Genomic DNA, 23,798 nt, shown 5'->3' with positions numbered 1-23,798 from the left:
GTTTTAGGGGATTTCCCCTATCTTTATGCCTACATGCTTACTTCAAACCATTGTATTAACAAATCGTTTAGGCAAGGTAATGGGTAAGTTGCAATTTCACCTTGAGCTTTAGAATTCTGACATAAATATCCTCACCATTGTTACTCTTAATCTTGCCAAAGGCGTGTGGTGATTGAATATGACTTAGAAACCAAAGAGTATCCATTTGAAAATACTGTGTTGTAGCCTTAACAACTTTGATTCTTGGTTCCCCAGCTGGATGTGTGGTCAGAGATGCTGGCCCTTTGTGGGGAAGCTTAGAAGGAACCAGATAGGATTTAAGTTCTGGAAGAGATCTATTAGGCGGTATTCAGCAGGAGCCACTTAAAAGGCTATGTCCATAAAATATTTGTATATTGTATTGTTATAGAACAAAATAGAAAAAGTTATCTAAATATTAAGCAAAATCTATGAGTTTAACTTTTTAAAGGTATCTGTCCTTAGAGAAGTTTCATATAACTAAGTAAATATACTACCAATAAGATTGTAAATTATTTAACTTCTTCAAAATTGTTTTTTGATAAAACTATAGCTTCTTATGCTAGAAAGACCATGATATGCTTAAAGAACAAAGTGATCCTTTAAGCAATAATACTTTTCTGTAGAGGAGCAGACACAGTTCCTGAAAATTCCTATAGCTCTTACAGCAACGGTCCCCATTCTCTAGAAAGAGGAGGTGGTGAAACCATGGGGCAAGAGTCGGTAAACCCAATGGCACATGCAGTCCAAGACTGTTTTACGGCAGAATTTATTTATTTATCTATTTATTAATTAATTAATTATTTATTTTTTGGGAGAGCACAAGCTGGGAAGGGGCAGACAGAGGGGGACAGAGGATCTGAAGCGGGCTGTCAGCCTGACAGCACAGAGCCTGATGTGGGGCTCGAACTCACGAATCACGAGATCATGACCTGAGCCGAAGTCAGATGCTCAATCGACTGAGCCACCCAGGTGCCCCTTACTGTGGAATTTATTAATGGAAATTTTGTTTTCCTCCATCTCCTAGACAGATATTGTTGCCTTTTAACTTAAAACTACTTTGAACTTATTTTTAAAAACAGACCTTCTACACATTCAACCAGCACCAAATAATGGCACCCATGGTAGTTTAAACCATCTTCTGAAGGTCCCTTTTTATGAGCCATCCCATGCAGAGGAAGTGTCGAAGTTTTCTGTTTGTGGCTTTACTGTCCCACTGCCCACAGATACTCTCCATTGTTCATGCCCTGTGCTACAAAGCGTAAGTAATAACTTCATATATTCATAAGAATATAAAGGGGCAAACTAATTTCCATAACCAGGGTTATCGTCAGGGTAGCTGACAACCAGGTTTGTGTTCTAGTTAGGATCTTTACTAAGTAAATGTATGTGGTTTCTCTGAACCTTGTCTGGGGATGAGAGATGCATTGTCAATTAAGTATGTGACTATGCTTTGTAAATTGGAAAGCACTATTTGGAAATTATTAATTCCCTTGTGAGCTAAGTGTCCTTAACCATTCAAAATGGTAGAATCTTGGAGCTCTTTTTTATTTCCTTGGTAAACCATCCCTCTTACAGCTACAAGACCTCTTACAGGTCTTTTTAGTGCATCAGGCACTTGGCTGAGTTCAGGAGCTTGACTTCAGATCCCAGGAGACCATCAGTAAGGTGAGATTCCAGTGCTAGGAACCCCCACCCCCACCCCCAAAAGGCAAGGAGTCAGAACAGGAGCTCAAAATGCAAGTTCTCCTTGTGAGAACTAGAGCACATGGATGGGCCTTGGGGTTTCAGAATGGAATCCGAGCCCAGTTATCAGGAATCCATCAAGTTAAAACCAATGTCAACGTGCATTTGACGCCAAGTTCAAAATGTGGTTGTAGAGTTCAATAAGCACGGGCTGCCTCCGCCAAGAATTATTCCTTATAACCAGGAGTCAGCAAAGACTTGACCTTCTATAATCCTCCAAATACCATTACACCACACAGATCAAAAAGTATATAGATAGATGCCAACCAAAAAAGGCTTTAAAGGGTAAAAGTCCAGTCAAGCTTCCCAGTAGAAATCAAATCCACAGTCAAGATCAAAGTATGGATGCGGGTTTCTTACCTACAGACAACTTTGATGGAAATGCCATTCAAAATAATGGTAATAATAATAAACATCACAATGTGGGTGTTTTAGTCTACATTTTAGGAACAAAGAAGGGTCAGAGAAGTCAGGTGAATTGTCCCAGGTCATGGATGTTTGGTCTACCTCCGGACTGCCAGCTTCCAAATTCTTCTCTGTGAAGAATGCCCTTTGCTATTCAGAGTGTGGTCACAGGATTCAACATCTGCCTCACTTGCAAGCTGCTCAGAGATCTAGAATCTCAGGCCCCACTGAGCTCAGGTTTTCTAATCAGAATCTGCATTTTAACAAGACCCTCAAGTGAGTTGTACTCCTATTAAAGCCCTAGAAGCCCAGAGATGTTGTTATTTCAGTTTAGCAGTTGATTCTAGCTGTGGTCAAAATGCTTTGCCCCAACATCAATTGCATCTTTGCAAACTCCCACACAAAGTCTTTTAAGGAGTAATAGTATCTCTGTATTTCTGAGTAAGTGGCAGAATTGGAATTTAAACTCAAGTTAGTCTGGCTTCTTTGTTGAGTAGTAAAATATTCATGTGATTACTGCAATCCTGATCAGGAAATAATCCTGATCACCTTTTACAACATGTGTTATCACTTTGACTTACTTTCTCCCTTCCCCGCATTGTTTTACAGAATGCTGCTTTAGAACATGTGAATCTAATGCTAAATCTCTCCCAAAATGAAAGTAAGTCAGTAGAAAACATGTCAAGTCTTTGATGTTTAGGCCCAACAAAACACAATATTGCCTTTTTGGGGGTTCTTTAAAATAAACTCACAGAGGCTTTTGAACATAAAGATCGTATTGCCAATATATAGGAGGGGGAAAAAAACAGAACTAGATCTGGTAAGATCAGTTGCAAGCCTGGGTAGTTATAGTGGTTCCAGGAACACAACAAATTCCTTGAAATGGTTGTGCCTTCTCTACGGTCCCCTGTTCCCTTTCTTAGATGTGAACAGGGTTCACTGCCTGGGTTGGACTCCTACCTCTACTGCTTCTTGGCTATGTAACCTGAGCCAAATCACTTAATGTCTCTGTGCCTCTGTCTACTCATCTATAATAATGGTACCCACCTCATGTGGTTGTAAAGACTGAAGGAATTAATCCATGGAAAGAATTTAGAACAGTGCCTGGCCTGTAGCAACATTATTATTATCCGTTATCTTTAAAGTATTCTCGTGTTAAACTCATTGGGCTTGTTTCATCATTTATAAAATGGGGATACCGTCTTTATAGAGTTTTTATGAAGATTAAATGAGTTAATCTATGTGTGCACTTAAAATAGTGCCTGACGCACAGTAAAAGTTCAGTCAATGTCTTGGTTGGTTGAAAATCTTTTTATAATCTATTGAGTGTTATTCCATGGCATGAATACCTTGCAGGTTTTTAAAGTATCAATAATTGATGGAGTTTTAGAATATACTAACAGGCAAATAAAAATAAATACATTAGGGCATACTTTTCTTTATAAAATTGCAACATTGTTCCTATGATAATTATTAATGTAGGTCATCTTTGTTACAAAGTATGTCCTTTTGGTTTTGAGGTTTTCCCTCTTCAAATATGCCCTGTGAGCTGTTAGCTGCTTGGCTAAATATCTAAGCCCTAGTTTTGTAATATATAGAGTGGAATAATAACGCTTCAGAGTTGTAAGAATTAAAAGGTTAAGTATGTAAAATATTTAGGAGAGTAACTGGCATATAATAAACCACCAGAGAATGATGGTTTTTTAAAAGTTTTTATTTATTTATTTTGAGAGAGAGTGAGAGAGAGCAAGTTGGGGAGGGGCAGAGAGAGAGGGAGAGAGTGAGAATCCCCACCAGGCTCTGTGCTGTCAGCATAGAGCGCCCATGCAGGGCTCGAATCCACATGAAGGGAGATCATGAACGGAGATCATGAATGGAGCTGAAACCAAGAGTCAGACACGTAACCAACTAAGCCACCCAGGCACCCTGAGAATGATAGCGTAACACATAGAAGCATTTGCTAATTTTACAACCATTTTTATGTTATTGTCATTTTAGTAACAGCCACAGAGAAACTAAATGTGCCATTTGGGAGGCCCAGGGTCATGCAGAAGAACAAGGAGCACTGTCTTCTCTATCACAGGGAATATGTCAGTGGATTTGGAAAAGCTATCAGGATGCCCATGTGGAGCTCATATACAGTACTCAAGCCAGTAAGTTTCTCTGTCCATTGATCCCCAAAGACTGGGGAAAAAAAACATTTGTAGCTCTCTAATATTGTAAGAATTGAATTTTGATTTTCAATAGAGATCCCAAAGTGAGTTTGTCTTGTAAGACAATAGCCCAGATATTGTTTAAAGGTATTTATAGGTGCTGTATGGGTGCAAAAGAGGAACACACTGAGTTTTGCCTGGAGAAATTAGAAGGTGCTTACAGGCCAATTGGTAAGGCAGGTAGGAAAGATTTCAAAAAGAAGCAACAGGAAGTACAGAGACACACCGTTTATTTTGTATATCCTACGTACACAGTGGGTGCACCTGGAAGGTGATGGTAACTAGATTATAAAGGGATTTATATTTATTTGATTATTTAACAAATACCTTACTATCTGCTGTGTATATTATGGCAGGCACAAGGAACACAATGTGAGTAAAAAGTAATCCTTCCCTGAAGGATGCAGTATTCTAATAAGTCAGGCTGGACTTACATGTATAGATGTCCCTTGTCATAGAGCTCTCCAGACTGAAGTTGAGAATCCAGCTGTTTATATTCTCTTCCTTTTTCACTGTCTGGAAAACACCTTTTGGGTAAGTGACCCTGGGACATGTGGCTAGCAAAATAAAGAAAATGTCAGATCTCTAACTCACACCATATACAAAATTAAATTGCTGGTAGATTTATAGACTTAAACGTGAACAGCAAATCTGTTTTCCTTTGCGTATATCCTTATGACCTTGGGATAGAAAAGGATTTCTTAGGATCCAAGAATAAAAAAAAATTATTAATTTGACCATATTAACATTAATGTGTGACAAAAAGACAAAGTTATGGATGAGACAATATATTTGCATTGCATATAAGAAACAAGAGATGGGTAGTATCCAGAATGGCAATTAGGATCTAGAATAGCTAATAAATTTCTTCCAATAAACAAGAGAACAAGAGAATGATAAACTTCTTAGTTAATAAATGGACAAAGACTATGAGCCATGCAATTGAACTTCATTAGCAATCAGGGAAATGTAAATGAAAGCAAAAATCAGTCTGCCAAAAACCAGTCAAAACCCCCTTCAGGGCATGGATGGTCCTGTTTAACGTATCCGCACAATAGAGCTGCCCTGTCAATACTTCCTGAATGACTGTGTTGGCCAGATTAATCCCAACCATTATTTTTAAAGGCTTTAGGACAATGCAGTACTTTCAACCAGCAGGGTAAATAAATAATCAGGAAGCTGTTTTGTAAAGAAAATCTTGATATCTTAGATCCAAAGATTCTGATGACAAACGTCAACCTATACTGTTCTTCCTAAGGGTACAGATATTCCACCCCTTTTAATGGCAAGGAAGTGATTGGTTTATTTACTTATCTTCTGTTCCAATTTAAGATTTCTGGAGAAAAATAAGCATATTTTCCCACTATTAATTGAAGCTTTGTGTGTTCTGAACACCAGCTCTGCTGCTGACAATGGTTTAATTGTGGTCAGTGGTAGGAGAGCCCTGATATTTCCCAATGTGGGCAAATATTTTACCAACAGTTACCTGAGTTCATGTGTATGGTTAATGGCAACATCACTTTCCTAATACACAACATGGTGTTTGTGATTTTCTTCAACATACTGTGGAACAACAATATGAAGTTGTTTATTCCTTGAAATAATTTCTATTTGTTTTTGTTTTTGAGAAGGGCAGTATATTTAAGGCCAGTCTTATTATTCAGTTCTCTATTTTGAAAAGTCTAGGTTATCAGGGACTCTGTGGAGTTAAGGGGAATGTTGATGTTTTTAATACTTTCCCCTGCTGTCTTGCATTCCTGAATTTATATGAGCTTTAGCGGAAATCAGAGGCAGAGAGATTTTAAGTGGGCTCAGACCAGGCGTTTAGTACAATTCTTTTTTGTTATTGTTTTAAAACTGGCTTCATTGTTACCAAAAGTTCCTGCCCTTTCACTGATCCCACAGACCTACTTGTATATTTCTCCCTCCATGTGACAGGATGGAATTCTAGCAATTTTCTGCTTTCTAATTCAGAAATTACTCTGTTAGTATGTTGTGGTTCAAGAAAATTACATACAAGGATGTTTTGAGATTCACATAAAAATGTTGTAAATCAGCCCTGTGTTTGAAAAAAAAAAAAAAATCAGACTTTAAATAAGCACTTTTTGGAGCATGGGCCCAATTGGCTTGTGCCTTTAAGTTTTATGGAGCTTTTGTTTTTCTGTGGTTTTGGTGGGTTTTCTAATTTTTGTTGTTGTTATTATCTCAGAAGAGTTCTGGAGAAGTAGCTGTGATTTGAAATCATGGTCCTAACAACAACTGCTTCAAAACCATTAGAGTTGATTAGACTGTATATGCATTTTGCTTCTGGGCCTGCTCAGTAGGGCCAGATGAATGGCTTTTTCTGTTGCTAGGTGAAAAATTGAAATTAAGAGCAAGAACTATGATTATGTTTTAGAATGTATGCCTTATAAATTTAAAATAAATCAAAGAACTTTTTCAGAGAAGAAAATCTAGCACACTTGCAAAGCACTTCTCTCTCTCTTGATCTATATTCGTACATACCTCGCTTATCACTGGATTTTGGCGGGGGTGGGGGGGTGGGGGGAGGGAGAGGTGGACGGGGAGGAGGGGCTCAATCTCACTACCGTGAGATCATGACCTGAGCCAAAATCAAGAGTCGGACACTCAACCGACTAAGCCACCCAGACATTCCTTCGCTGGATTTTTAAATAGCCTTGTTTTGTTTCCAAAGTTTCCTAGCGCTAATATTATAAATTATGACTTAATCGTATTTTGTGACTCTTTAAAAAACTAGGAACGTTATTATGTATTGCAAACATTTTTTTAACTATAAGAAATATTTTTCCCTATAGAAAAAACCCACATGCCCAGAAGAATAATTTAAAAAGTATACAGTTAGTATTCTTACCATAAGTTCAGATGGTAACAATCCAATCTTCAAATAAATAACTAGCTTTTATGATCAGCCTACAGGTAAAGAGAGTCTGTAGCTTCAATAAAAATACTTTTATCTCCTATTCAAGTTTTATTTTAACCCCATGCCAGACTAGAAATGAAAGTATCTTGCTTTCCTGTCTGTGCTCATCACCTACTTCTCTTGAAGAATTTTGAGAGCTAGGGAGTTCAGATTTTATCTGAGTGTCTGAGTTCTATTTATTCTTTTCCTGACTTTTATCCCCTGGCTTAAAAAACTCTAAGGAACTCTGAAAAGCTAGCAGGGCTGAACCTGTTTCTGTGTGTGGAGGTGGGGGGTTGGGGGTGCGATGGTTCACTGTATCTTCTCTCAGGAACCCAGGACTCAGAAATGACGTGACCACACCTCCCCTCTATCCTTTTAAAGGGCTGCCTAATGCATAACCTCATGTTCATACAGGAGGCCACATCCTGTCTTTCCTAGTCTTGATGCACTTATATTTGGGGTTCAAGTTTGGTATGTAAGAAACAGGATTTTCGGTAAGCAAAAAAAGTGTAACTTTTTTTTAGTACTTTCTGACTAAACCCATTTTGATCCATGTGCCCCAAAGTCTATGCTACTTAGAGAAAATAGTAAATATTTTTGCCAGTTATTTGAGTACAACTTCTACAGCTGCAGTCTCATTAAAAATTACAGTACACTTCCCTCCTTAACATTTTTATTATTTTAACTGTTGAATGCAGGCATTTCACCTTGCTTACATTACGGAAAATGTGACCGTGGCTACATTCATGTATTGCACACTTCAAGTAAAGCTTACAAAGCATGTGAAGATTTAGAGGAAAGCGATAGGGATGTGTGGTAGGAACCATCAACTCACAATATTCTGGTTGTCTACGCAGCTGACAGTCGATATTGTTGGTTCTCCCATTTTGCAACATCTTCACGTGCCCCTTTATGTCAAGTGGAGAAACCTGGTCATTGAGAACTATTTGCTAGGGTGTGTTTTTGAAAGAATATAAACAGATGTTTTTAGCTTTCCAGTGTCTGCACCAGGAGAGTGAAATAAATGGTGAGAGCTAATCCATTGCCTCTAACACAAAAATCTTCATGTTTCTTGGTTTACTTTTTGGTTTTGTAGATTATATCACTCAGGAACTTCCTGAGAAAGGAAGACGGAAAGGTACATTTTTGCGACTTTGTGCATCTTTTTTTTTTTTTTAACGTTTATTCTTGAGACAGAGAGAGACAGAGCATGAACAGGGGAGGGGCAGAGAGAGAGGGAGACACAGAATCTGAAACAGGCTTCAGGCTCTGAGCTGTCAGCACAGAGCCTGACGCGGGGCTCGAACTCATGGACCATGAGATCATGACCTGAGCCGAAGTCGGACGCTTAACTGACCAAGCCACCCAGGCGCCCCAACGACTTTGTGCATCTTAACAAATTCTTATTCTATCTACACACTTACTTGATGGGTTACGTTTAGATTTTAGAGGTGATTTTTCTTCAAATTAATAAGACTTCCTGGACTGATTCTCTAATGTTTTTATATGTTCTCTAATTTTTTTCCCATCTTTTGTTAAATTCTACTTTTTGAGAGATATTTCCAACTTTATCTTATAACTCTTATTGAATATTTTGTTTCTGCTGTCATAACTTTTTATATCCAAGAGCTCTTTCTGCCTTTTTTTTTTTTTTTTTTTTTTTTTTTTTTTTTTAGCATTTATTTATTTTGAGAGACAGAGACAAAGCATGACTCAGGGAGGGGCAGAGAGAAGGAGACACAGACTCTGAAGCAGGCTCCAGGCTCTGAACTGTCAGCACAGAGCCAGACGTGGGGCTGGAGCTCACAGACTGCAAGATCATGACCTGAGCTGAAGTCAGATGCTTAACCAACTGAGCCACCCAGGCACCCCTCTTTCTGCTTTTCTATTGTGTGCTCTTCTTTCTGTATGGATGCCATACATACTCTCATCTCTCTAAGGAGTGAGTTTTCTTCTCTCTCTGCATTGTCTCTTTTTTGTCTTGGTTCCTCCCCCACCCCGACAAAATGCCTGATGATCCTTGGCTGTAATTTTATATGTTAAGGGAGAGGAACTAAGCTATGTGGCTGGGGCTTGCAAGATGATAGACTTCGCTATAGGTTGATCAGGGTGAGAACCAGCCATTTTGTTGGGGATTCCCAATGGTAAGCATCCAGGTTTCCTTTCAGGCTGGCTTTTGTTTCCCTGAAAAGGGACACTTTTAATCTGATCCAGCATATATAATTGGTAGCCTTCATGGTAGCAATGAGACTGACAGGAGTCTTATCATTCAGTATATAGATTTTTATTTAATCCCATTACTTTCAATATGGTGCACCTGCTCTCTGGGCAGGTGTCCTTTAGTCTGGACATCCCTCTTGTTCAACCTCTCTAGTGAGAAGATGTTTTATCTAGCCTCTTTTACAGACTTTCAACCTATACTCTTCTTTCTGGCCCTATGTACATTACCTGTCTTTAGGAAACTCCCAAGTTCTACCCTTGGGGTTTGGCAGTAGGAATCAGCTTCTTTGTGCTTTCCCCAATCACAGGCTTTTGGTTGTCAGTGTTTACTGCTCTGTCAAGTCATGTTACAATAGTAAACAAATAGGATTTCCAGCTTCTGAAAATTTCTTATCCATTATGTGTCTTCATCATTAATGTTCTTTTCAACGGATTTCAGAAGGGAACAGAGATAAATGTGTTCAATCAAGTTGACAAGTCTATTCAATTTCTGTATAAGTGTTTTACAACCGAAGTGTTGTAGTATGTTAGGGGGTACATTCTCTGGGTGACTTTCCCCAGACTTCCCTCATCTTTATCTCCTACCTATTCTATGTCTATTCAATGTCTATTCTCCTACCTATTCTTCATCGTACTCTCTTGCCTATGAATGTGGTGTACAGTGTTTTTTGCCTTTTTCTTTGTGAATTGAGCTTATGCATATTATTTTTCTCCCACTTTATTGAGATATAATTGACACATAACATTGTATAAGTTTGAAGTATACAACATGATTCGTATATTGTAAAATGATTACCATATACATTTTAGACATCATAGCTTATTTTTGCTTTTAGTGCATGCAGTGAATAAAGGATATCTTAAATTAATTTAACCATTTTTTATAAATTATTTTAAAAATTTTGTTAAGAAATATACACATTGTGGGCAGTAGTGGGCATATGAATCAAAATCTGAAAAAAAAATGAATAACAAAATGTTTACTCACTCATGGTTACAACCTAATTGAAATATGATGATGATTTAATACTGTATTACCTTAAGTACTTGGGTTAGGCAGCATATTTATAGGACGCTTGCTAGTGGATAAATTATTGTATTAGTCTTTAAATAGAGTTACAAGGAAAATTATAAAAAACTTGTTCCTATATTTCATGATAAATTAAACATGGCTACAATTTTTTTTAAATCCCCAAATAAGTAAGATCAGACAACCATAGCTTCTTTGAATTAACCTCAGGTTGCCCAGTTGAAGAATAACAACATCCTTAGTTCATATGTGTATTTTTAAAATAAATTGTTTGTTACTTATTTTCAAAATTTACTTGCAGGTACAATATATTTCACCACCTAAAAGTTAGATCCTAAAAAGAATTTTGGTTTTTAGCAGTAGCTCCCATTATTCCTTTTTTTACTCCCAGTTCAGGATTTTATTCTGTAAATGTTCCTTTCCAAGATGTATTTGATTTGCCCTCGCAGTGTCCCTAACCAGAAGGGAACCACAGAAGAAAACATTGCTGAAGACATCCATTTCCATTGCTTGCGTAGACCTGATTCACTAAGAAAATAGGAAAAGGTTAAATGAAAAACATTCTAGGGAAGTTACAAACCATATAAGGTGATGGGTTAGCCACAACTGTGGGTGTAACTTTTTTTTTTCTTTTTCTCTCTTTCAACAGGGAGACACATCGCCTCTTCCTCCCACTGTCCCAGACTGTCTGCGGGCTGATGTTAGGGTTGCTCCTTCTGAAAGCCAAAACTGTTCCTTTTATTTAGCAGACGAGAATATCACCCACGGCTTCCTCTATCCTCCTGGTTAGTATAACTCTTTTTTAGGGCAACAACTTAGAAAGCCCTCATCAGCTGGATGTGGGCATGTGCCTTAAACATATGCTCCCCACCTAAACTACCTGCTTGGGCTAAACTAGCTGCCCAGAGGCTTCCAGTGGTTGTGGGCTGACCTGATACAGTGTAACAGCTATAATAAAGACTAATAAATTTTGCAGTGGGAACCACACATTGGCTCTAATCTGGCCCAGATGTTCAGAGAGTTCGTCAGGTTTAAGTTTAATTTTAAAACGGAAGATTCTTTGGAGATGGATGCAAAGCGTCTAAAAAAATATTTTTTCTGGCTGCCACCCCAGCTAAGGCCTGCACCGAGAGTGCAGCTGTGCCCGTGGCAAGAAATCAGGCTGGAATTCTGGCCTGTCACACATGGGGCAAGCTCATGTCCGACAATTTCACACCATGGATTAAATAGCTGAATGAACTTTACGTTTTTCGTTTGTTTGTTTGTTTTAGAAAACGTCTCTTCTCTTGGGAACATACAAAAGCCAGTGTCATTTTCCCTTTTTTTCTTTTTAAATGTTTATTTTTTATTTCTGAGAGAGAGAAAGAGAGAGCACAAGTGGGGGAGGGGCGGGGGGGGGTGTAGAACAGAGCATCCCAAGAGGGCTCCACGCCCATAGCAGAGAGCCCGACGCGGCCAAACTCATGAACTGTGAGATCATGACCAGAGTTGAAGTCAGATGCTCAACTGACTGAGCCACCCAGGTGCCCCACCCATGTCATTTTTCTAAACTCAAATCTTTTCCCTATTCAGCAGGAAATGTCATATTTGTTAACTCACTCATGGGATTTTCAACAATTTCAGCTTCTGGGAATGGGTTTGCTTCTGCTGTTTGGCTTCATTTTCCTGGAAGCCATGACCTATGAGGTCAGTTTAGAGATTTATAATTTAGGGATTCTTACAGTAAGGAAAGAAAGGTTTAATGAAACCAAGTAGCATGTCAGTTTAAATTCCTAACGCTGAATTAGGACAAATAAGCTGATATATCTTATTAAAATATCTTCAGACAAAGCTCCCAAACTTACACAAACCATAGGATAAACCTTACACAGTTGCAACATTTTATTAATAAAATTTTAAAATTGGCATATAATATTGTATCTGTTGAGCCATAAGGCATTTGTTGATATATAAATGTTTGCCTTGACAAAGAGATGAAATTAATAAGTAAACAACTTGTCTCAAAAAATATTAAGGATGAAATGAAACTCTGCTAACTCTCCACTACTCTGTTAAAAAGTCTGTTGTAAATTAATTTTATTTTTCTCTGAAAAGGAGGTAATGCTATATTGATGGCTATCCCAACTTTCAGAGCTTAGTTTAAAAAGTAGAAAAGGCTTCTAGGGGTTCTGAGGACTGTGAATAACATGTGAAATTTTAAAGAAAAAACCCAACAACTTGTTTTTCCTTGCCTTTTGGTGCCCCCTCATTAGCCTTTCATTTAAATATTAGTTAACACACCCAAATGTATGTTTAAACACAAAGAGCATTATAATTATAATAAACATTTACAGGCTTGCAGCTTTTTTAATCCTCAGTATATTTATATGACATAGATGCCATGAGACAAATGAAATGCAGAGGGACATAGCATTTTGCTCTAGTGGTTCAGCTGGTAGGTGATGGAGCTGGGGTTCCAACCGAGGTAGTCTTGGTTCTAGAACATGCTATGCCCAGCACTCACTGTGCTAGACAGCACATCCATGAGTCCTCAGAACCAATCCTGTGTGGTGTCATTAGCAGTCTTCATTGTGTTAAAACTAGCTCTCTGAAGAAAATTTGACTTTAGAATGGTTACTTATAATAGCATTATTATTTTGTGCACATTCAATAACTATGCATTCACGTTGGTATAGTGTTTGTTTTCTAGGGCTGTTGTAACAGATTACCACAAACCCACTAGCTTAAAACAATAGAAACGTATCTCTCACAGATCTAGACAGCAGAAATCTAAATCAAGGTGTTGGCAGGGCCAGCACCTCTCTGGTGCTGAAGGAGAGAATCTAGGGGAGAATCCTTTTTTTTACCTCTTCCTGCTTCTGGGGGCTCCGGGCATCATTTGATACATGGCTCATCATTCCTAATCTTTGCCTCCATCTTCCCAGTGCCTTCTCACCTGACTCTCTCTTGGTCTCAACACACTCTCTTTTTATAAAAAACACCAGCCCCCTCTAAGTCCAGGATAATCTCATCTTGAGACCCATAACTCAGTTCTATCTGTGAAGACCCAATTTTCCTGTATATCACATTCACAGGTACAGTGGGGTTAGGACTTGGACATATCTTTTTGAGGGTCACCGTTCAACCTACAGGCATCAAATGCGTAAAACTGCTGGCATTGTTGATAATGTCTGCTGGAGAGTACTTAGTATCCCTATGTTTTGACTGCTAATGAATTTTCACTAGTATGTAATTGTATTTTGCTTAGTATGGAGTATGATATATTTTCTCTTCTAGTTTGATTTAATCAAATTCATTTGTTTTGCAGCAAACAATAGAACTTCTGATAGTCAATATGATGCTTTAATCACAAGTAACTTGGTCCCTATGTATAAAGCATTTAAAAGTAAGTATACATTTAGATTATTAATTTAAGTGCCTAAGTGACTTTGTGAACTTACAAACTAAACACATCCTTTTGGCAATTTCTCCATGATATTGGGTCATTATGTTCTACTGCTTTAAATTTAGGAATAGGAAGGACCTCTGGCATATTTTTTTTTACTTCAACTCTGGGTGCCTTGGGACTAGAGCTTCAATAATTTATTTTTAATCCTAATTTAGCTGTAAATGGCTGTTCACAAAACAAAATTTTACTGGCACTTACCGTAAGTAAATGTTAGGTGGTTTGTCCCTAGAATCATAATCAATACAGCAGTCTGTAGGTTCTGACCATTATTTAGTATCACTGTCCCCAAAGCAACTCAGCACTAGGGAGGAATTTGGAAACAAATTTTACTGTAATTTCACAACGGCAACTACATCGGCAACAAGAAATATCATCAGTGTGGCTCTTTATTTAATTGTGTTGTATGGACTGTTTTGCAGAATTACCTAATCACCATGGACAATTACCGAAGCAATCTCTGATGCTATTTAAATGTACCTGTCTGTAATAGAAAATATTTCCATATGCAATAAGGGTTGATATTTTTAACATCTTATTCTATTATTTTTAGAAATGTGGGATTACTTCCACAGTGTTCTTCTTGTAAAACATGCCATGGAAAGAAATGGAGTAAATGTGGTTAGTGGGCCAGTATTTGATTATAATTATGATGGTCATTTTGATGCTCCAAATGAAATTACAGAGTAAGTAATTTGAAAACAAATGGACTTTTTGATTTAGCAGTGGGATATCATGAGGGGAAACCTCAGTACTCTAAATAAAAGCTTAGTATTTGAAATATTACACAATATATTTATATAGAGATGTTATCATTGACTATTTTCAACCATCTAAATATATAGCAAAACTTTTATATGGCAAACATTTAAACTAATGGGCAAGGAAGAGTTCAGCAAAATTTTTATTTGGAAAACTTCTAAACAAATGGGCACAGGGAAAATGTGATTTTGTAAAAGTTAAAGAGATAAGGAAGACTCACTGTATATCAGTAAACATAGAAGCATTCCAGCAAAAAAATAAATAAATAAATAAAATGTCAAGTAGTGACGATTCACAATGTTGTCCAATAGTGAGTGATCCATAAAATACCTTCCAGGAGAGGGTATAGGCTTCCCCTAGAAAAGCAGTCCTAGTAATCTGTACATTTTTGTACCAGACCTGGTCATAATACGTTGCTAAGAACTACCTTTGAGTGCAGCATACAGGCATACAGAGTTTTAGAAGTTTTATCTTTATTATCAAAATGTATGAAAGGCAAACTAAATCATTGTGCTGTCTAAGCCTACGTTGTGTAACACAACAATTTCTACCTATACCTTCTGATTAACATTTTTGGTGACTCAGTGTGTGGCCTTTTTCTATTTTCATTTGCCTTGTTCTTATTTTAGTGTTTATTAATCCTATATTTCACCAATTAATAATTCTAACAAACACTTTGATAGCACTTTACTATATGCCAACTATTTTTCTGTACACATATACTTCGTTTAGTCCATAAAACATTCTTAGGTTAGATTCTTTTAGCCCCCATTTAGAGAGGAGGAAACTGAGACACAGAGAGGTTGAGTATCTTGTCTATGTTACACAGCTGCTAAGTGGCAAAGCCAGATACAAACCCAGAAGTCTAGCTCTGGTTCATGTAAAAATCCTAAAATCCCAGTAATATCGCTCCTTGTAGCAGCTCATATTTTTTTTTTTTCACCAGGCTCATAATAATAGCTTTCCTTTATCGTGCTCTTAATTTTTTTAAAAAATACTTTCATGTTCATTATCTAAAAGACTGTCATCTGTTGTATGGATTTATTTCCATATCCGCACTGTGAAGTAGGTAGCATAGGATCACCTCCATGTTAAAGTTGAGGAAACTTACTAAATCATAGAAAGAGGATCAGCACCCACCCAAATATCTAGTGGAAATGCACGGCTAGGGTTGGAATTGGGGCTTCTTTGTCCCAGTCCCTGCTCCCCTGGAAAATGTCTCTGTGAAGTATAAAGTCAACAAAGCTGGGAAACACAGGAGGCAAAATGTCATGGTCTGCTTTTCTTTGGATTCTAATATTCTTCATTTATGCTAAAATGACCAAGTTTGGACTTCTATAAATTTCTGTTCTGGCTCATGGAAGTCTAAAAATATGTGATAAGATTTTGTACTTCCTATTCACGTACTTTTTTCTTGGACTATATTTTTACCTTGGCATTTAAAATATTTATATAATGACATTTATAAATTTTAGAAGCAAAAGTATAACAACATCCAATCTTTTCCATTGTGTTTTTAGATATATAAAGAACACTAGTGTTCCCATCCCAACTCATTACTTTGTGGTGCTGAGCAGTTGCAAAAATAAGAGCCACACCCCCAACGCCTGTCCTGGGTGGTTGGATGTCCTGCCCTTTATTATCCCTCACCGACCTACCAACGTGGAGAGCTGCCCTGTGAGTATGCTCCTGGAGAGTCCTCAGGACCTGAGAAAATGATTAGTCAGATCTCCTCCAGGCTTTTATAAAAGTGGCTTTGGCTACAACATGGGCAGGGTTGTACTAAAAATTACCACATTTTTAAACTTTTCCTTAGACTATTGATCTTTATGTAATAGATATCAATTTAAATATGGATGTGCCTACATGAACATGTTTTTAGATATGCATATCTTATGTATTTTATTCATACACATTTTATTCACACTCACTCAGAAGGGAAGGGTTGGTACCTTATTAACATTTTGATTCTTAATATAGAAATTTAAGGTGCTGTGCCAAAGTTGGCACTAAATTAATGTTTCCTGAAGGAATACGTAAAAAAAACTCCATCAACTTGAAACGTGAGGACTGAAATTAATTACATATACATACACACAATGAGTTAAAGTAACTCTTTTTTAAACATCATGTGTTAGTCTACTTCAGCATCTTAATGGATCAAGGAAAATTGTATGTAACTAGTTACTTAAATTTGCCTGAATTTTTTTAGAAAAAAATACGTATTCTTGTAATTCGGTTTCACTAGTCATTCAACAAATATATTTTCACAGTGTACAGCACTGTGAAAGAAACTTTTTAGAATGCACCAAGGAGAAATACATAGTCTCTGCCCTCACGGAGTACATCTATAACTTTGATATGTAAATGAGACATAAAAATGAAATATAAATAAGGATAAATTAAATATGGACATGTAGATGGGTCAGTTGATAATATAAAAATTATTTTAAAAATATAAAAGTAAGAGATGTCACAAAGTTGTTATTAATTGCTAAATACTGTTATAAGGATTTAGTGTTTCAAATTTGAAACACATTTGGCAGGAATAATCAATGAGATTAATGAGATTAATGAGAAGGGAGTAGGGCTGGGCCCTGAGAATGGGCAGAATTTGTACAAATTGAGAGGATTAAGAAGAACCTTCAGTGGAGAAAAGATTTGGTAGCGGGTTGGATGCAAGAGCCAAAGAAAAAAGGAGACTGGAAGATGAATCAGAGATTTTAAATGTAGGTAATTAGAAAAAAAAAAAAAAAAACATAGAGGGAAGTTAGGAATGAGAACTATTTTGGCAGGTAGATAAGATAGTTAAGTTTAGGCATGTCCGTTGTAGAAATAGGCGTTCACATGGAAAATCCCATAGGCTAGTAGAGACTGGAAAAAGCGTAGGTTCTAAGCCAGACTGGGATTCATCTTTATTCTTTTAGATGTTCAACACATAACTGCCTTCATCATACTATGTATTGTGGGAGATACACAGATGAAATAGACATGAATTCTATCAAAAGTGCTCATAGGCTAGCCCATAGATACCTAGTAAAATAGAAGAAAGAAGAGAAAAGTGGCACAAAGGACAGATAAAATTGTTATAGGACTTCAAAGGAGAAATATTTCCTGGTAGGGAAGGCGACATTCTAACTGGGTCTTGAAGATAGGATGTGAACTTGAATGTTTGAATGGTTTTTCAATGACTAAAGATGGAGGGCATAGGTTAGAGGCTAAACAGTGGGTCTCTCATAGTCCTAGAGTGGGGAAAGTTTTCCAAAAACAGGGAAGCCATCATTCTTCACTTACTCTTCCAGTGGCAGACAGTGGTGACTAATACAGTATGGTGCTGGCTACCACTGAATCAGAATTAAATAGTTCTTTACAACGGGTTCTAGGTAGAAGAAACTATTGGATATCCCTGATCTAGGTCCTTATTACCTTTTAGCAGGACTTTTGAAAATGAATCTTAAGTAGCTTCATTGTCTCTTGTCCTCCTCCCCTTCACCTCTGTAGTATACCAGTTTACCTTAAACCTTAGGTTTTCATTATGACATACTTTTTCATCCCAAAACTTTATCTACCCAGAATAAAAAATGAAAACAAGCAAACAAAAAACTCCTAGCCTGCACTTAAGACTCTTCACAATTTATCTTCAGTTAGACCTGCAAACCCAAGTTGTGGGCTAACTGAAGTCCTTGAAACTACTTGACATATCTTGGGTTTCCCTACCTCGACGCCACTGCTCCTACTTTTCTCTCCTATAATGCCCTTGTTTTCCATCTGCTAAAAATTCTACGTACACTTCAAGGTAAAGAACAAATGCTATAAAGCCTCTGACATCCCAAGTAAAGATGATCTCGGAATTAATAGGGTGTCATCTCCATGGAATAAGACATCAACCCTAATGAATTGAACATTATCTAAGATTTTAAGGAATTTGAAGTATACTAATAAGGGTATGGCATTTATAAAGGTAATTATGAGACATAATATGACGAGTGTAAAGCAAATTTAAACCAAGCTATGAGAGAGATTGTGAACAAGATGTGGCTGTCAGACATGAGGGAGGTGAGAGGCAGGATGGAAAGGGTCAAATGTAACTGAAAAGTTAGGCATAACTGACTAGGACATATATAAGACAATCAGTTGTTTTGGGAAGGATGAATTCGCTCTTTTTAGTCTTCACGTTGAGAGGCTAGTTGATTATCTAGGAGGATACAGGAGAAGCAGCATAGGATAGATCTTAAATGCACGGATTTGGGAGTTGGACGTCTTGTGTTCAGTTATTGATATGGCTTCTTTGGGTAAATAATTGAATGTTCATCTCCTCAACTGTATAAAAAATCACCTTCCCTAATAAAATTGCTGTGAGCATTAGATAAGTTTTAAAGAAATCACATCTTATGTTGGAGCTACAGTCAACATAAAGTGAAATTGCATACAAGCAAAATCCTCTACATATCAAATCACCCAATAAGTACCAGTACATATACAAACTATATCCTAATATGGCTAAATCAACCAATATTTCCACTAGCATTAGAAAAGGTACGAGTGCTTTAAGCCCCCAATGAAATTGTTGTCTTTCTTTCAGGGGTATGTTGTAAGGAAACTGCACTTTTAAATAATCACTCCACCACTGGAAGAGGTTTGAGGCAATTAACACCATTTGTAGAAACGATAGATTCATGATTCCACCCCACGCTTGGTCTAGGGAATTAGATTCATGCTGCCTCGTTTATTTTCTTCCTTCTCTTGTCCTTTCCATATTTTCTGCCTTTTTTTCCCCCTTTTTATTTTTTTTCCCTCAGCTTTGTATTGTTAAATCCCTGTCAGTTAAAAGAGAATGTTGTCATGAGTCCAAGTGACTGTCATTATTGTAGCTTGCTCAGCAGATATCGGAAAATGCAGGCATGGAACTTGGAAGAGAAACCAGAACTGTAGAAATAGATCTGATATTAAATCATGGGAGTGAAGTAAAGTTGCCAAAGGAAAGAAAGTGGAAAGAAGAGATCCAAAGTTCAAACTGAGGGAAATGTCTATCTGCTAGGATGGAAATCACTGGAATCAGTTGAAGAGATAGAGGGTGTTCACTGAACAAGTCATCAGTTAGAGCTATGCAAGAAAAAAGGAAATTTTAGAAGCCTGTAGTGATCAACTAAGTGAAAGTTCGAAAAACAAAAACCCACTCAGTTGGGTTATCCTTGCCAAAGCAATTTCATTAGTGTGGTAGCAGCAATAACCAAACTGTATGTGGTTAAGGGGAGAAGATAAAGAAGTAGGGTAGAAAAATACTGAGACTGATATTGCCTGAAAAACCCAACAAAGGGCATTGTATTTTAGGGGTATATAATACTTCTGTTTATGTAACAATTTGAACACATACACAGTTGACTCTTGAACAATATGGGGGGGTTAAGGGTGCCAACCGCCACACAGTTGAAAATCCACGTATAACTTTTAACTCCCAAATCTAGCTACTAATAGCCTACTATTGGCTGGAAGCCTTACAATAGCATTAGTAGCCCATTTAACACATATTTTATTACATGTATTGTATACTGTATTCTTACAATAAAGAAAGCTAGGGAAAAGAAAAGGTTATTAAGAAAAGCACAAGGGGGGCGCCTGGGTGGCGCAGTCGGTTAAGCGTCCGACTTCAGCCAGGTCACGATCTCACGGTCTGTGAGTTCGAGCCCCGCGTCAGGCTCTGGGCTGATGGCTTGGAGCCTGGAGCCTGTTTCCGATTCTGTGTCTCCCTCTCTCTCTCCCCCTCCCCCGTTCATGCTCTGTCTCTCTCTGTCCCAAAAATAAATAAAAAACGTTGAAAAAAAATTTAAACAAAACAAAAAAAAAAGAAAAGCACAAGGAAGAGAAAATACAATGACAGTTCTGTATTGTATTTATTGAAACAAATCTGCATATATGTGGATCCCCACAGTTCAAGCCGATGTTGTTCAAGGGTCAGTTGTTTTTAAATATAGCTCATAATCACTCTATGTTTGCAAGGCTGCTCTTCTGTTGGATGCATTAGTACAGTAAGAGTTGTCTATTGCTGGCTTCTGTTCAGATTACTTGGTGCAGGTGAACTACCTGGTATTAAAGAACTTGAGTATTACCCCTGACTAGATAGAGTTAGGTGGCCTGCTTTAGGTTTATTTCATTGCAGTTTTAAAAGAGGGTAGACGTAGTCAGGTGTCGAGTGAACGTTTAGTTGGATGGGTACCAAATAAGCCATGAGGGAGCAGAGTAATATAAATCAAGTGGGAGAAAACTTTGTGAAAAAGGTGATAAAAAATAGTGAATGCTGCTGAAATGGGAAATAAGGGCAGAAAAAAAAAAGAATCAATTAGATTCTCGTTGGAAATAGGCTCAAATTAGTACACTGCGTATTTACTTAAAAAATTAATGCACATCGTGAATCTCACAGAGAAATGCTTTAGTGGTTAGAAACAAGAAGTAGTTTCCTCTTACACTTCCTCTGTCTCATATAATAGCTGCCTATGTTAAGCTTGCGTATTTAAAAAAACAAGTAAACCAGGGGCACCTGGGTGGCTCAGTCAGTTAAGCATCCCACTCTTGGTTTGGGCTCAGGTCATGATTTCATGGTTTCGTGAGTTCGAGCCCCATGTCGGCTCTGCATTGACAGTGCAGAGCCTGTTTGGGATTCTCTCTCTCTCTCTCTTTCTCTCTCTCTCTCTCTCCCCCTCTCTCTGCCTCTCCCCTCATTCGCGCTGTCTCTGTCTCTCTCAAAAAAATGAATAAACAAAAAAATTAAAAAAAAAAAAACTACTATGCTGAAGTCAAATGAGAGTTATTAAAACACATTCATCTAAACAAACCTTTAAATTTTCTTACTTTTAAAAAAATCTAAATGGAAATTAGCAGTACCATATGAATATCAGAAAATTAATATATAAAAAATAAGAAATTTTATAGAAATCCATAGCTCTAAAGGATCGAACTAATTTTTATATAGTAAAAAACCCATTAAAAGTCAGATGGCCAAGAAATATGTGAAAAGATACTCAACTCTGATGATACTCAGCGTAATAAAATCAAACAGATAAAACACTGTTTCACACTGTGGTTTGGCAAGGATGTGGGGAAGTGGGTATTCTCTTCCACTATCAATGCAAGTGTAAATTGGTATAAATAACCTGAGGAATGTGAGGTTTAATATCTGGGAAAATTAAGTTGTGTGTACACTATGATCCAGCAATTCCATTTATGTATCCTAGAAACTCATATTCTTGGATATGGGAGGCATGTGCCAAGTTATTCATTACAGTATTATTTACAGTGCCAAAAATACTATCAATATGGCAATAAAAAGAAAATAAACTATGCTACCACAAACCACAGCTAAAAACAACCGATTTAACTGGCTCTGGATATATCTCTATGGATAGATTGCACACATAATTCTTTTTTTTAATTTTTTTAATGTTCATTTATTTTGAGAGAGAGAGAGAGACAGAGCATGAGTAGGGGAGGGGCAAAGAGAGAGGGAGACAGAGGATCTGAAGCAGGCTCCAAGCTCTGAGTTGTTAGCATAGAGCCCAACATGGGGCTCAAACCCATGAAATGTGAGATCATGACCTAAGCTGAAGTCAGAGGCTCAACTGACTGAGACACCCAGGCGCCCCTGCACATGTAATACTGATTGAGAAAGTAATTATAGAATACCACTTATAATACCGCTTATATAAATTGGAACACTCATAACTCATGCTTTATATTGTAGATTGATGTGCTGTAAAAATTTTAAAACATGGACTCGTGCTAATTATTAGTTCTGAGTAGAAGGACATTGGGGATTTAACTTCATCTGTACTATCTTATTTCTTTTATATCTGAAGTAAATACTAAAGTAGCTAAGCTTTATGACTTTGTGGTGGTCTGTATTTGTTATAACGTACTTTTTGTACTTCTGTTTTCCTTTTATTTTAGTAAACAACAAAATTTAGCTGTATCAAGTTAAGATTTAAGGCAATAAAAAACACAGGGAAAAGGAAAACCTCTAAATAATAGAAGATCCCTCTGTTAATGAAAAATAATGCCCTATGAAAAACAGGCTTTTGTTTCGCTTTTACAGGAAGATAAACCAGAAGCTGTTTGGATTGAAGAGAGATGGAAAGCCCACATTGCCCGGGTCCGCGATGTGGAACTTCTTACTGGGCTGGACTTTTACCAGGAAAAAGTACAGCCTGTCTCTGAAATTTTGCAACTTAAGACATATTTACCCACATTTGAAACCGTTATTTAACTTAATATATAAATGAATTGGGGCAGAATGTAAATGATTTTTCTGTTAAATAATCACAAAATAAAGTGTTCTATTTTTCCTTAACCCTTCTAAAAAGCCATGTCACAGAATTTTCATTATTCCCTTCTCTTTTTCATCGCTACAAGTGTGTGTTATTTTAAAGTTCCTCTTTTTTTTTGCACAGAGATTGTGCTGTGGTATACCTACCATATTATATTTATTATCTTATTTATAATCTTTGGCCATATTTTCTGCCCAGCATTATCTAAAGAGAAAGGAGACCAGGCTAAGTGTCACTTTGGTGAAGGTTATACAAGAAATGTTGCATTTGACAATTAGACAATATTTATTAAAAGAAGCACATTACCTCATTCAGTAATTTCACTTGTAAAACCTGCCAACAGGGGTGCCTGGGTGGCTCAGCTTGGTTAAGGGTTCAACTTCGGTTCAGGTCATGATTTCACGGTTCCTGAGTTCGAGCTCCACATTGGCTCTGTGCTGACAGCTCAGAGCCTGGAGCCTGCTTCAGATTCTGTGTCTCCCTCTCTCTCTCCCCCTCCTCCATTCGCACTCTGTCTCTCTCTCTCTCTCTCTCTCTCTCTCTCTCTCTCTCAAATAAATAAACATTAAAAAAATTTTTAATAAAAAAAACCCCATGCCAGTATATGTTTTACTGTAGGAAAGACTAGGAAACAACCTAAAAGACTGGTTGAACAAATTCTGGAATTTGTTTATACAAACAATATGAGTGCAATGCTATTCCAATACTATGAAGAAAG

At 37.3% G+C, this 23,798-nt stretch overlaps 1 protein-coding gene across 2 annotated transcripts in view; it reads left to right on the top strand.

Annotated features, from left to right (window-relative positions):
• ENPP3 (ectonucleotide pyrophosphatase/phosphodiesterase 3) overlaps positions 1-23,103 on the top strand; it is a 75,531-nt gene extending 52,428 nt beyond the window's left edge. For both annotated transcript variants that reach the window (XM_053904484.1, XM_053904485.1), the window contains 8 exons: positions 1,101-1,279; positions 2,779-2,830; positions 4,168-4,322; positions 11,205-11,340; positions 13,863-13,940; positions 14,554-14,686; positions 16,283-16,439; positions 22,849-23,103. In XM_053904484.1, the coding sequence (XP_053760459.1) occupies positions 1,101-1,279; positions 2,779-2,830; positions 4,168-4,322; positions 11,205-11,340; positions 13,863-13,940; positions 14,554-14,686; positions 16,283-16,439; positions 22,849-23,019 (1,061 nt within the window). In that variant the 3' untranslated portion in view covers positions 23,020-23,103. The remainder of the gene's footprint in view (positions 1-1,100; positions 1,280-2,778; positions 2,831-4,167; positions 4,323-11,204; positions 11,341-13,862; positions 13,941-14,553; positions 14,687-16,282; positions 16,440-22,848) is intronic.
• The last annotated feature ends 695 nt before the right edge of the window (positions 23,104-23,798 follow it).

The sequence above is a fragment of the Panthera pardus genome, unplaced genomic scaffold, assembly GCF_024362965.1.
Source record: "Panthera pardus isolate Hobbes unplaced genomic scaffold, ASM2436296v1 HiC_scaffold_17, whole genome shotgun sequence".
NCBI classification, from domain to species: domain Eukaryota; kingdom Metazoa; phylum Chordata; class Mammalia; order Carnivora; family Felidae; genus Panthera; species Panthera pardus.
This window is presented reverse-complemented; position numbering and strand designations above follow the sequence as displayed.